General features: G+C 61.0%; 1 protein-coding gene across 2 annotated transcripts; it reads right to left on the bottom strand.

Annotated features, from left to right (window-relative positions):
- Positions 1-3,187: 3,187 nt before the first annotated feature.
- On the bottom strand, positions 3,188-11,374 carry CYTH2 (cytohesin 2). 2 transcript variants are annotated; one of them, XM_025849959.2, is made up of 12 exons: positions 11,164-11,374; positions 10,179-10,326; positions 10,023-10,089; positions 8,859-8,977; positions 7,735-7,815; positions 7,123-7,235; positions 6,889-7,037; positions 6,303-6,414; positions 4,308-4,384; positions 3,814-3,885; positions 3,558-3,712; positions 3,188-3,465 (listed from the first exon to the last, which is right to left on the bottom strand). In XM_025849959.2, the coding sequence occupies exons 1-12, from the start codon at positions 11,180-11,182 to the stop codon at positions 3,378-3,380; spliced, it is 1,200 nt and encodes a 399-aa protein (XP_025705744.1). In that variant the 5' UTR covers positions 11,183-11,374; the 3' UTR covers positions 3,188-3,377. The 2 variants fall into 2 exon arrangements, with proteins under 2 accessions (XP_025705744.1, XP_073742727.1); XM_073886626.1 differs by lacking the exon at positions 11,164-11,374 and adding an exon at positions 10,627-10,833.
- Between the last annotated feature and the right edge of the window lie 848 nt (positions 11,375-12,222).

Raw genomic sequence — 12,222 nt, forward strand, 5'->3', positions numbered from 1 at the left:
GGCATTAGGGTCACTTGTTAAGTCCCGGGGATGGAGAAAGGGAGAGTGAGGATTAGATTCTGCCTCTTCTCAGAGGCACTGTGGGTAGATGGGGTGGTGCTTGAGCTGATCTTAGGACACACCTGCCCAGGGTGGGTGCTGATGGAGCCAAGACTGGCAGGGTAGTGAGGGCCAGGACTCCTGGGTCTGAGGGAGGAGGGGGCCGGGGGGGGGCTGGACTCCTGGGTCTCAGGGAGGAGAGGGCTGGGGGCAGGACCCCTGAGTCTGAGGGTGGGGTGGCTGGGGGCAGGACTCCTGGATCTGAGGGAGGAGGTGCCAGGGGCAGGACCTCTGGGTCTGAGGGAGGAGGAACTGGGGGCCTGGACCCCTGGGTCTGCGGGAGGAGGGGCTGGGGGCTGGACTCCTGGGTCTGAGGGAGGACGGCTGAATTATTAGTTCATGAGGGCTGCTGTTAACGAAGTACCACAAGTCAGATGGCTTAAGCCACAGACAGCACCTCAGCTCTGGAGGCTAGAATCCAAGATCAAGGATCGGGTTCCTTCTGAGGCTGTGAGGGAGACTCTTTTATAGAACTCGCCTCACTTCCGGTGGTCGGCTGGCAATCTTTGGTGCTCCTTAGTGTGTAGAAGCATCACCCCAATCTCTGCCTTTGCCTTCACAAGCTTTCTCCCCGTGTGTGTGTGTGTCTGTGGGTCCAAAATTTCTCTTTGCATAAGGACACTGGCCACATTGGATTAGTGCCCACATTAATGACCTCATCTCCCCTGATTATCGGCAATGATCCGATTTCTGAATAAGACCACGTTCTGGGGTACCGGGGGTTAGGACTTCAACATACTGATTTCAGGCCAATACAACTCAACCTGTAACAAGGAGCCTGGGGATTTGGGGTCCTGGGAGAGGTGGGAGCTAGAATTCTCAGTCTTTGGGGAGGAGATGGATTTGGGGCAAAACTGAAGGACAACTTTGAGGTGACGAGTCTGGTTTGAACGTCCCACAGGCAATTCCAGCTTAAGTTGGCCAAACCAGAGCCACCAAGCCCCACCCCCACAATTCCCTCTCTGACCGTCCTGATAAATGGCATTGCCATTCACCAGTTGCTCAAGCCAGAATCCCAGAGTTGGTCCAGCACTCAGTAAATCCTGCGGGCTCCTCTTCACGGGTCCACTTCTCTCCACCGCCTCAGCCCCAGGGTAAAACTGCACAGAGACTTAAGTCCCCTCCCTGCAGCTCCCCCCCTCCTTACCAAATTATTCTCTTGCAGCAGCCAGAGGCCCCTCCTACAGCCTCCATCCAAATACGTCATTTGCCTTCTCCGCACCCTTGGATGGCTTCCATCAACTAAAAATACATCCAAAGTCCCTACCATGGCGGATTGGGCTCCAAATGATCAGGCGTATGCATCCCTCTGACTCCCACGTCTTACCAACTTTCCTCCTCAATCACACCGTACAGGACACAAGCCTGACCCCTGTTACTCCAACACACCAAGCCTTTTCCTGCCTCTGCTCAGGCTGTTCCCTGTGCCTGCAATGCCCTTCCAGGGCATCTCTGCCGAGCCAACTACTTCCCCCGCTAGTGGGCACTCAGTACCTATGGGTTCACTCGCTGGAGGAGGGCAGGTTAGGGTGAGGGAGTGGTGGGACCCTCTATTTACCCAGAGACCTCGTTTCTCCTTGGGCTGATGACCCCCATTTCCCTGGGAAGTTTGGAATCCCACTGCCTCATTTGGCAACTCCATATCCCATCAGTGCCTGGGGGGTGAAGTGGCCAGGGCCTCTTTCCCCAACCTGCACACGGGGCTAAGGTAAACCCCACACTGGAGCCTCGGGAAACTACAACTCCCAGGAGGGGAGGCCTCGAGACTGGTTCTCCCGTGGATGGGGCAGGCAGGCGGCGACACTGGTGAGCTGCACAGCCCGCTGGGAATTGTAGACCAAGGGTCTTGCGGGGAGAGGAGCGCCACCTTTGAGGATGGCAGTGTTGCCACAGCACTCCGGGACAGGGGGCGGTTGCTCGGAGCAGGCGAACGCCTGTGGCCCAGGGCAGAGCCAGGCCCAAGGCCCAGGATTCCCACACCACCAGGAGCACTCAATTAGGGGTTCGACCCTTTGAAGACACAGCATGTGGGAGGGAGGAAGTGCAACAGGGCACCCCTGCCCCTGTGGGGGCAGGCTTCCAGTTCCCGGCTGGTCCTGGGGCCTGCCCAAAGTCCTGGTTTCTCACACTCAAGTCTCCACTGCAGATTTGGGCGTAGGCGAGTGACACGGGGTCTCCCACCCTGCCAACCCACCCCCTCAGGGTCTCTGTGCCTTTGTTCTTCAGGGACGCCAAGCATATCCCCAGCCGGAGGGCCAAGGGGAACAGACCTGGACCTGGGGCTCAGGGGTACCCCACCCCTCAAGCCTCCGCCCTCAAGGGAAGCGGACTGCACACTTCAGAGGCTGAGTCCCAGGACAGGAGACATACCGCAGCTTCCCAGAGCTATCCTTGCTTGGTGTAAAACGTCCTCCAGACGACCCGCCGCTGGTGGCTGAGAAACGGGCCGGATGGCCCCACGGTCCCCAACCCCCACCCACCACTCCCATCCAGCCCCTGTCTGACACCAGCTACCTCTTGCCGAGCCCCAGGGACAGCCCAGCGGCAAGGCCTTCCGCCTTCTCTTTTCCGGGCTCGTCCGCCCCATGTGCTCCCCGAGTAGGTCCCCCCCCCACAGCTCCGTCGGCTCCAGTTTTCACGCTCAAAGCACCGGCCCAGCTCGCAACCCCATCAGCTACTATCTGCCACCCCTCCCGGCCCACGAGCCGGGTGAGAGCAGCAGGGGCTGGACCGGCACCTGCCCGGTTCCTGGCTGTCAAGTCGTGTCTGGAATGAATGCTAGGCCTCGCCCCAGAACCTCTGCCCACCCGCACGCTCAATGCCATGCAATTCTAACTCCACACCAACCGCTGCCACACTGAACGTCTTCCTTACTCCAGCCCCGCGGGCTCGGGGTGAAACCCGAAGGGACGGACGTGGGAGGCCCCCGCTCGGCTGCAGCCTCCGCCGGCATCCTTCCGTCACACATGGGGACAGCCCGCAGCACAGACCGCTGGCTCCTGGCCCCGCTCACGTACGGGCAGCCCAGGCGGCTACGCCAGGCACCTCAGCCCTGTCAACCCTGAGAAAGGAGGGGTCCCAGGCCGCGAGTGGTTAAATAATTAATAAGATTACCAACAGTGTGTTAATTACAAATAACGAGAGAGGAGCTAGAGGTGGTGAATTTTCCAACAGAGAACCAGGATTGGAGAACCAGGATCCACAGCCCCGGGGCCCAGGGGTCCGGCCACCCGGGTGGGGCAGCTCCGTAATAAATAATGGGGTTGGGGGGCGGGGGGTCAGGGCTGCTCCTGCTTCTTCTTGACAGAAATCCGCTTCTTCCTCGCTGCCAGCATCTCATAGAAGGGGTCCACACTCACGGCTGCCCTGCAGAAGGGGAAGGTTCCAGGGTGAGGGCCAAGGAGCCCAGGCCCCCCCCCCACCCCCCCGGCCCCAAGGGCCCCGGAGCCCGCGCTCACTGGATGGACTTGATCCATTCCTCCTTCTCCTCCTGGGTCGGGGCCGAGATCCGGTACACCATGTGGTTCCCCTCAACCACCCGGCCGTCCGCCTCGGTTTTACAGGCTTTGATGAGCTGCCCCTTGTTGTTGGGGATGTAAAGCTCAAAGCAGTTCTGGGGAGAGACACGAGAGCAGAGGAATGGCGGGTAGGAGCGGCCCCGGGACCAGAGGCAGCCCCCCACAGCGGCAGGCAGGGGTACGGAGAGGGCCTTACCGGTTTTCGGGGGTCATCCACTTCTCGGATGCTCAGATTCTCCAGGGGGATAATTCCGCGGGGTTCCTTGTCCTGAAACAACACGTGGGAAAGGACTCAGACTCCCCAGTCCTCGCCCAGCCCCTCCTCCGGAACCCCAGCAACATCTGTGGCTTGAGCCACCGATTCGTGGTACTTTGTCACAGCAGTCCTAGTGCAGTGATGCAGCCCTCCTCCCTCAGACCCGGGAGTCCCGGCCCCCAGCCCCTCCTCCCTCAGACCCGGGAGTCCCAGCCCCCAGCCCCCTCCTCCCTCAGATCCGGGAGTCCCAGCCCCCAGCCGCCAGCCGCCTCCTCCCTCAGACCCAGACCCAGAAGTCCCGGCCCCCAGCTCCTCCTCCCTCAGACCCAGACCCAGAAGTCCCGGCCCCCAGCTCCTCCTCCCTCAGACCCCAGGCACCTGACCCCCAGCCCCTCCTCCCAGCGCCCCAGAGCGAAGCCCAGCCCTGCCCTCACCGTGGTGTACTCAAAATAGTAGAGGCAGTTGTCTGTGAGGATAAACCAGCGCCGCTTCCACGTCTTCACCCGGCCCCCTGAAAGGGAAGGGGTGGGAGGGGGCCTGGGCTCAACAGGGGGACAGGGCCTCTGGGAGGACAGGGAGGGGACTGACAGGCGGAGCGAGCGCAGGGAAGGCGGGGCTGGCGGGGTCTAGGGCAAAGCAGTGCGTGGGAAGAGAGACAAGCAGGGACAGGCGGTTTTCTGGGCCCCAGGAGCCCGCCCGCCCCCGGCGTGGGGCTGCACGCTTTCTAAGCCTGTCTGTCAGCCCGGTGGGGCCCCCCGCTAGTGTCCAAGTCCCCAGCCCCCTCCTGTGGGCCCGAGGCTGGGGCAGCCCCCTCCCCTGACGTCAGGCCGGGCAGCAAGGACGGGCAGCGTACCTACCTCCTGGGGCAGACAGCGAGAAAGCAGGCAGGACCAGGCGAGGAGAGGGGAAGGCAGAAGAGTGAGGTGCCCCCAGAAGCCGCAGGCAACAGAGACAGGGTGGGCAAGGGCAGGAAGGCACAGGGGTGGCACAGGGGTGGGACAGGCGCGGAAAGAGCAGAGAGGGACACGCAGAGATGGAGAGGGAGGGAGGGGGGAAGAGAAGGAAGGAAACCAGTTACATCGACATGACCCTCTCCCTCCCGGGGGGGCCGCAGATCAGTGCCCGGCTCCAGCCCGCTCCCCCGACCCCAGGACAGGTTCTCGGCCAGGAGGGCCCCCCACTGCCACGGGGAAGAGGTCTCTCCCCTGCAGGTCATCCCAAAGGGAGAAGACAAACCACCCCCCCCCGGCTGCTTGGCCCGAGGTGGCTGGGTGACCTCAGGACCACCTCTCGCCCTCTCGGGACCCCAGTCCGCAAACCCACTTGCGCCCACACCCTCCTGCTTCAAAGCGGCCTGCTCTGGGGTCTCCCGTAGTTCCTGCAGGATCAGACCGTGACAGCAAGAATGGCTTTCCTTAAGTATCTCTGCGAACACGGCCTCCAACCACCCTCTGCTACGCCTCAGCATTTGAGGGAAGAGGTGCCTCTCTCTCCGACCGCACAGAGTGGAGAGCTGCACTCGGCCAGAGATCCGGGGCCAAGGCCGCCCCTGCCCGGGGACTACTGCACAGTGACTGAGCCTCGGTGTCCTCCTCCGGGAAATGGGAAGCATCCCCGCAGATGGAAAGGCCTGCCGGCAAGCCCGCTTTCCTGCCCTCTCCCGGCTCGGGGCACCAGAGGCCTCCACAGAATCGAAGGGTCCCCCAACCCATCTGCCTCCCCTTGGAGCTGAAGCAGGCATCTTCCCCCCGCCCCCCTCCAAGCCACCCACTGCCTCTCTGCTCAAAGGCCGCAACGAGCACTCCCATGGCACCTACCATTACGGCGCAGGGCCCCCAGCCAGCAGCTTGCAACCTCGGCTCTGCCCCAGAAGGCGGCCGGGGAGCTTTCAACACGACTGACAGCCCATCCTGCCCCAGAAATCCTGGCTTTGTGAGTCTGTGACTTGGCCGTCAGGGTTTTAAAAGCACCCTGGTGAATCTCTCCCATGAAGCCACAGATGAGAACCCCTCCAAACCTCAGACAACCCCTACAAAAGGGGCACCTATTTGACCCCTGCTAACTTCTCCGGAATCTGCCGGCGCTCCGTGTTTGTGGGGGGATCGGCCCCACCCCACCCATTCCATCCCAGCCGGGGACTCTGCATTCATAAGCACAGAGCCTGGCATTTAGTCAGTGCTCCCTAACACCTACCCTATGCCCACGGGTATTTATGGGGCCCCTCCTCTGTGCCCGTGCTCGGGCCCAGCACACAGGCCTAATCTTGTTTTCAGCCCCGCTTTGCTGATGTGGCAACTTGAGGTTGAGAGAGATCATCAAATCATTTGCCTAAGATCATACAGCAGGTGCACATGGCAGCCAAGTCCAGAGCCCGGGGCCCCCTAACTTCGCCCTGCAGAGGCAGCCAGCGGAGTCAGGAGGGGACGTACCCAGCTTAAGGAGCCAGCCCTCCCGATCCGGGTTGAAGAAGGTGTGGGTCAGGTCATTCCCATCATCCTCAGGAATCTTGAAGGGCTCATTTCGGATGCTGTCGTAGAGGTTCTGGGGGGCGAAGGTGCAGTCAGCAACTCCAGGCCCCAGGGACCCTCCCGGGGTGACCTGGCCATGGTGGGGGGGCTCCAACAGCCAGGGAAGCAATGGGACCACGGGAGGAGCAGCCCTGGGAGGAGGCAGAAGGGTGGAGGGAGCCCCGGGGAGCAGAGAGAGGAGGAGAGGAAGAAAAGATGCAGAGTTGCAGCGGCCTGCAAGGTTCTAGAGAGAGATGGACAGACGGAGAATCAGACAGACCGAGATCCCAAAAAAAGCCAGAGGGCCAGAGAGAGACAGAAAAGAGAAACAGAGAGATGAAGACTGAGGTAGGCCCCGGAGTAAAGTAAGAGAAAAGAAACAGACAGGGTGGCATGACCGCACCAGCCAGCTCGGGCAGCGGGAGACCCACGGGGAGGAGGGCCCAGGGCACGGAGAGGGACGGCGCTGGAGGGCGGGGGCTGCAGGGAGGGGAAGAGGGGGCCTGACCCTGAGCAGCTCCTCGGGCAGGTCCCCACCCTCGTTGATGCCCCGGTTCATGGCCACGAAGCGCTCCAGGCCTGGCTTGTCCCGGACGTTGGGATTGTGAAGGCTGGTGTTCAGCATGATCACGGCGAAGGACAGCACGTAGCACGTGTCTGCATCAGACAGTCAGGTGGTGATGACACAGGCAGGTGGGCCCCTGGCCCCTCCTTCCCAGGCCCCAGGAGTCCGGGCCCCCACCTGTGGACTGGAAGACCCCGGGGTTGCACAGGCAATACCGCTGGGCAAAGGCCTCCATCATCCGGTCAATCTTCTGGGCCTCTCCAGGGAGGCGAAAGCTCCAGAGAAACTGCCTGCGTTAGAGAGGAGCTGGGGGTGGGCGCCAGGACTGGCAGAACCTCCCTCCCCGCTCTCGGTCCCTGTGTCAGGAGCCAGCCAGTAACAGCCTCGAGGCCTCAGCAGTTGTCTCGGGTATGGATCCAAGCTGACCCACAAGCACTGGCCATGGGACTTTGGGTGGATTTATACAGGAAAAAAACCTCTTTCTTTCTTTCAAGTTTGCTAACCAAGTCTGCCAGGGACTTCTTTTGCCACACAAAAGGAGGCTCTAGAGAGAGGAATGCCAACATCGTGGCAAGCACAAACCAAAGAGCGAGAAAATTGACCTTCTGACACCATTTGAACACCTGGATACAGCTATGCCTGAAGCAGGCTCTACCACGGACTTCTGCGTTCCATGAGACAATCGAGTCCCTAGTTTTTGTTTCTGTTTTTATTCTGAGAAGGGGTTCAGGGGTTGTAAAGAGAGCCCTGGCAGGTACATCCCTGCCCTTCCAACCCCAGCCCTCTTACCTGAGGGCCTGCACCAGATTGAGGTCAGTAAACTCGTGCAGATCCACAAAGGCATGAAGCACTGCCAGGTTCAGCTCTTCCCTGGAAGGGTGGACAGAGACAGAGTCACGCACAGGAGGGAGTCTGGGGAGGCTGAGGTGGGAGTGGACAGGAAGGGAACGCTGGGGGCAGAGGGGCTGCCTCTGGAGCCGGTGAAAATTTGAGCCTGGCCCCATCACAGGCCTGGCCCCGGGACAGGAGGACTCAGAACATGCTCTTGGGAAGACCATCTGCTGCAAGATCATCCCTGGTCTCGCTGAACCTTTGTCGTCAAGAGAAACACGGCAAACGTGCTCTACCTGCTATCACCTCCCTGATGACCCCCAGGTTCTGCAGATGTCCAGAAATGGTCCCCATCTACCCCCAGGCAGTCCCCCCGCACCCTAGTTGTTCACAAAACAATCCCCACAACACCAGCTGTCCCCAGATGGTCCCTGGATATCCACAGAGGGCTACCACCTCCCCACGATGTCCAGACAGTCCCCCACATACCCCAGAGGCTCCTGAAACAATCCCCATGCACCCCAGATGTCCCCACAATCCCCAGGTGACCAGATAGTCCTGACACAAGCCAGATGTCCAGAAAGTTCCACACATCCCAGATGTCCACACAATCCCTAAGCAACCCAGACATCCCGAATAGTCCTGTGCACCTCACATGTTCAGATCACCCCCAATGTCCACAAATCCCTAAGTACCCCAAATGTCCACAGACAATCCTCATGCCCCAGACATCCAGGGGTCCCCGTGCTCCCTGACAATGCTCATACTCCCTAGATGTCCATGTACTTCCCATGCATGCCAGCCGTCTACACGATTCTCACACCCCCAAAATGCTCACAGCTGTTCTCTGCTGTCTCCAGACCTAAGTGGATGGGCCCCGACTTTCCAGGTGTCCACAGGAGATTCCCATGCCCCCTAGATGATCAGAGAGCCCCAAGTTCAGGCTTCCATGGACCCCTCCATTGGTCCATTCTGTCACAATCCAGTCAGAAGGCTGGTCTATCAGGGCCTCTCCTCGGGAGAGGAAGTTGGCAGCAAGGGCAGGAGCTGGGCGCAGGGGACTATGGGAGCTGGGATCTCACCTCTCCCCCAGGTAATCCCCGATGGCTGTCTTGTTCAGGCCCTCGCCCTTGTACAGGAAGCGGGCGATCTCCTCAGGTGTGTTCTGTAGAAGTTCATTCTCCACCAAAAACTGGATCCCCTGGTGGGCGGGGGCCGGGTCTCAGCCCTGACAGCCAGAAAGCCCCGCCCCCACCTCCCCAGGGACCTCAGCATCCACACCCACCCCCGCCCTCAACAGAACCGGCCGGGTTTTGTTTTCAGGCTTCACCCAGGTCCTTAAATGCCATCCCTCCCACCTCAGAGCCTTTGCACCTACTGTGCCCTCTGCCTCTGCCTGGTTAGTCAAGCATCAAGAGCAGGGTCCCGCAAGGAACAGGAGCCCAATGAGTTTGTTGAATGTCTGACAAACTACAACTGCTTTGGGCTAGAGAAATAACATCAGAAACTGTTCGCAGACAGCAGTACATCAAGGGCTGTGAGGACCAAGCCTCACGCTGGATAGGGTGTTCTCTGGCTCGCCCTGTGTCATGAAAGCCACATCTGACTCTGGAGTGTGGTATCCACGTCTTGGGGCTCGCTGAGGGCAAGGTAAGGTCAAGTCCTCTCTGGGGCTCCAGCGCTGCCTAGCACAGGGGCAAGCCTGAGAGGGCCTCAGAGAAGGGGAATGACCGAATGAACAAACATCTTTCTCCACCTGGTGAACAGGGACTCGTCCTTCAAACCGGACCTGACTGTCCTCTCCTCAAGGAAGCCCTCCCTAACTTTATAAGACTCCCACCGTGAGGGTCCACAGCCCTGGGAGCTCTCTGAAGTGGCCCTGGTCAAACCTCCTTTGCGCATGTCACCATCCGTGTTCCCGACCAGACTCGAGCTCCTCCTGAGCCCCTAGGTGGCCCCACAGAGGGTCCAGAAATATGAACAGAAAGGGGAAGAGAGGCTCCCAGGCAGAGGACACAGCACGCGCAAAGGTCAGGAAGGCAGAACGCTTGGTGAGCGTTCAGAGAACAAATGGACAGCCTATATCTGAATCTGGGGATTAGGAGCACGTCTGTCCACCTTAAGTAGATCTTTAACTAGCACACTTCTGGAACCTAAAGGTGCCAGACCCCCACCCCACCCCACCCCCCGCCCACCCCCAGGCCTGAAAATCGGCCTGATGGATCCCAGCCCTGTGGCCCAAGCACCTTCTTGGGATCCATGTTGAACTTCTTCCTGCCCATTGCCATCTTTCGGTTCCGCTGCAAGGTCTTACTGCAGGAGAGAGCAGGAGATGGAGGCTCAATGCCTGGGCATCCCTGGCCTGGCCCCATTACCCCCAAGTTCCCCACCTCAGCCCTCACCTGCCCTCATTGGCCTCCAGACCCTCCACCTCGCTCATGGCTTCACTGAGCTCCTCCCGAAGGCGCTGGATCTCCACCAGCAGCTCTTGCTTCCGCCGCCGGATGTTCTCCAGCTCCATCCGCTCCTCCGGAGTCAGGTCTGGGGGCTCTGAGGGTAGGGTCAGGGGTTGGAGGTCAGTTCTGGGGACTGGGAGCCTGGATTCCTGCAATCTGGGGGAGGACAGGGCTGGAGCGGGCAGGACTAGGTTGCAGGGGAGGGTGAGGATGAGGGTTGGGCCTCCACTGTCTGCTGGAAGAAGAGGCTGGGGGTCTAGACTCCTCAACCCAGGGGAGGAAGGGCTGCGGATGTGGCCTCTTAAGTCCTGGGGGAGCAGGGGGAGGCTAGGGGTCAGGACTCCTGAGTTTGAGGGAAAAGGGGGCTGGGAGCCCGAACTGGTGGGTCCATTACTTGGAAGGGGGCTGAGGCCTTGCTTTTCTGCCTCCATTCCCGGCGAGGTAACCGGGAGCTTGGGTGTCGGGACTCCTGGGTCCGTGAAAAGTAACTACGGCTGGGAAAGCTGTGGACAGCTCGTAAGAGTTGGGATTGGGGGCGGGGCATCGAAGGCCCCCGCCCCCGCCTTAGCGGGATCTCTGCAGCCCCCAAGATTTCTCCCCACCCAAGCGCCCCAGAAGCCCCCCTCCCGGCTCCCAGCAGGCACTGGGCTCGCCCGGCCCTTCCAGCGGGAATGGTCCCGCCCCGGCCTCGCCTCCACCGCTCCATCCCGCCCCCTCCCGCCGCCACCGGAAACAGGCTCGGCCCAAACAATGGCCTGGAACGCCCCGCTCTCGGGCCCCGCCGGAAGCCCGTCCCGCGCCCCACAAAAGCTAGGCGACGACGGGGCCGAAAGGCTCCGCGCGGCGCGCGCCGGGAGGGATGTTCGCGGCGGAATATTGGGGTCGAAACGCTCCATCCGCTCCCAGCCGGCCCCGCCCCTCCCTGACCTACCATAGACACCGTCCTCCATGGCGGCTAGGAAGGCCCGCGGGGAGTCCGGGGCGGTCCCGCCGGTCGGGCCTGGATCCGCGTTGGCCCGCGGGCTCGGATGAGCCCGCTCAAACGCCCCGGGAGCCACCGCCGCCTCCTCAGCGCCAGTCCTCAGCGCTGAAAAGACTCTCCCTTCGCCTCCCAACCGCCCCGCCAATAGGGACCGCCCCTCGTTTTGACACCGTCCAATCCACGGAGGGCCCTCTCGTCTGCTCCGCCCCCGACCCGAAGGATCGTCCTCCAGGGCCAATAGGCACACAAGGAGCAGACGTAGCACTGTCCGGCCGGAGGTAAGACGGCCTGTGGGGCCAATCGGAGTGCGGCCAGGGAGCCGGGCCCCGCCTCCGAAACAAAAGATGGCATTTGGCTGGTGTGCCCGCCAATGAGAAGGCTCGGAAAGGAGTTGCGTGGAGGTGGGACAAGGCGCGAGCAGAGAGGATTGCGCCTGCGCAAGGGCACTGGGCGGCTGCTAGTCCAATCCAGCCCCGCCTCTAGGAATAGGTTGCTGGGGAGCGGTACTCTGTTAGTCTCGTTGCCAGGGGGCGGTGCCACAACCGGCTGCTGTTTCCGGGAGCCACACCTCCTTGGCTGGCCAAGCAGGCTTTTGACCGCCCCGGTTGCCAGGCAACTGGGAGCAGCTTTGGCCCGTCTTTTGGCCTCTGTCCTTCCGGTACTGGCCCCTCTGATCTCCAGATCCTTTCCTTAACCCCTCTCAGGACTTTCCCGTCCACTTCAGCCTCTTGAGAGTCAAGGAGTGGTGAAACAAAAGACTTACTCTTTCCACGCTATGGGGGGCTCTGTCATGGAGAATGGGACATTAGGGGAAGGCCAAATATAGTGAAGGCTCCGCCTCCCTGGCGCCGTCTGCCTCTCAGGCTCCTCCCCCTCTCCTTCAAGCCCCTCCCCCTCAGTTTAGCATCCTCCCCCTACAACAACTCCCTTTACTCAACATCCTTCCACCTCTCTGGTTCCTTCCTCGCTCTCAAAGTCCCTCCCCTCCTCTGTAACTCCCCTCACTTC

Source organism: Callorhinus ursinus, unplaced genomic scaffold (assembly GCF_003265705.2).
Source record: "Callorhinus ursinus isolate GAN/ISIS: 27379988/994484 unplaced genomic scaffold, GSC_fseal_2.0 scaffold71, whole genome shotgun sequence".
Lineage (NCBI taxonomy): Eukaryota > Metazoa > Chordata > Mammalia > Carnivora > Otariidae > Callorhinus > Callorhinus ursinus.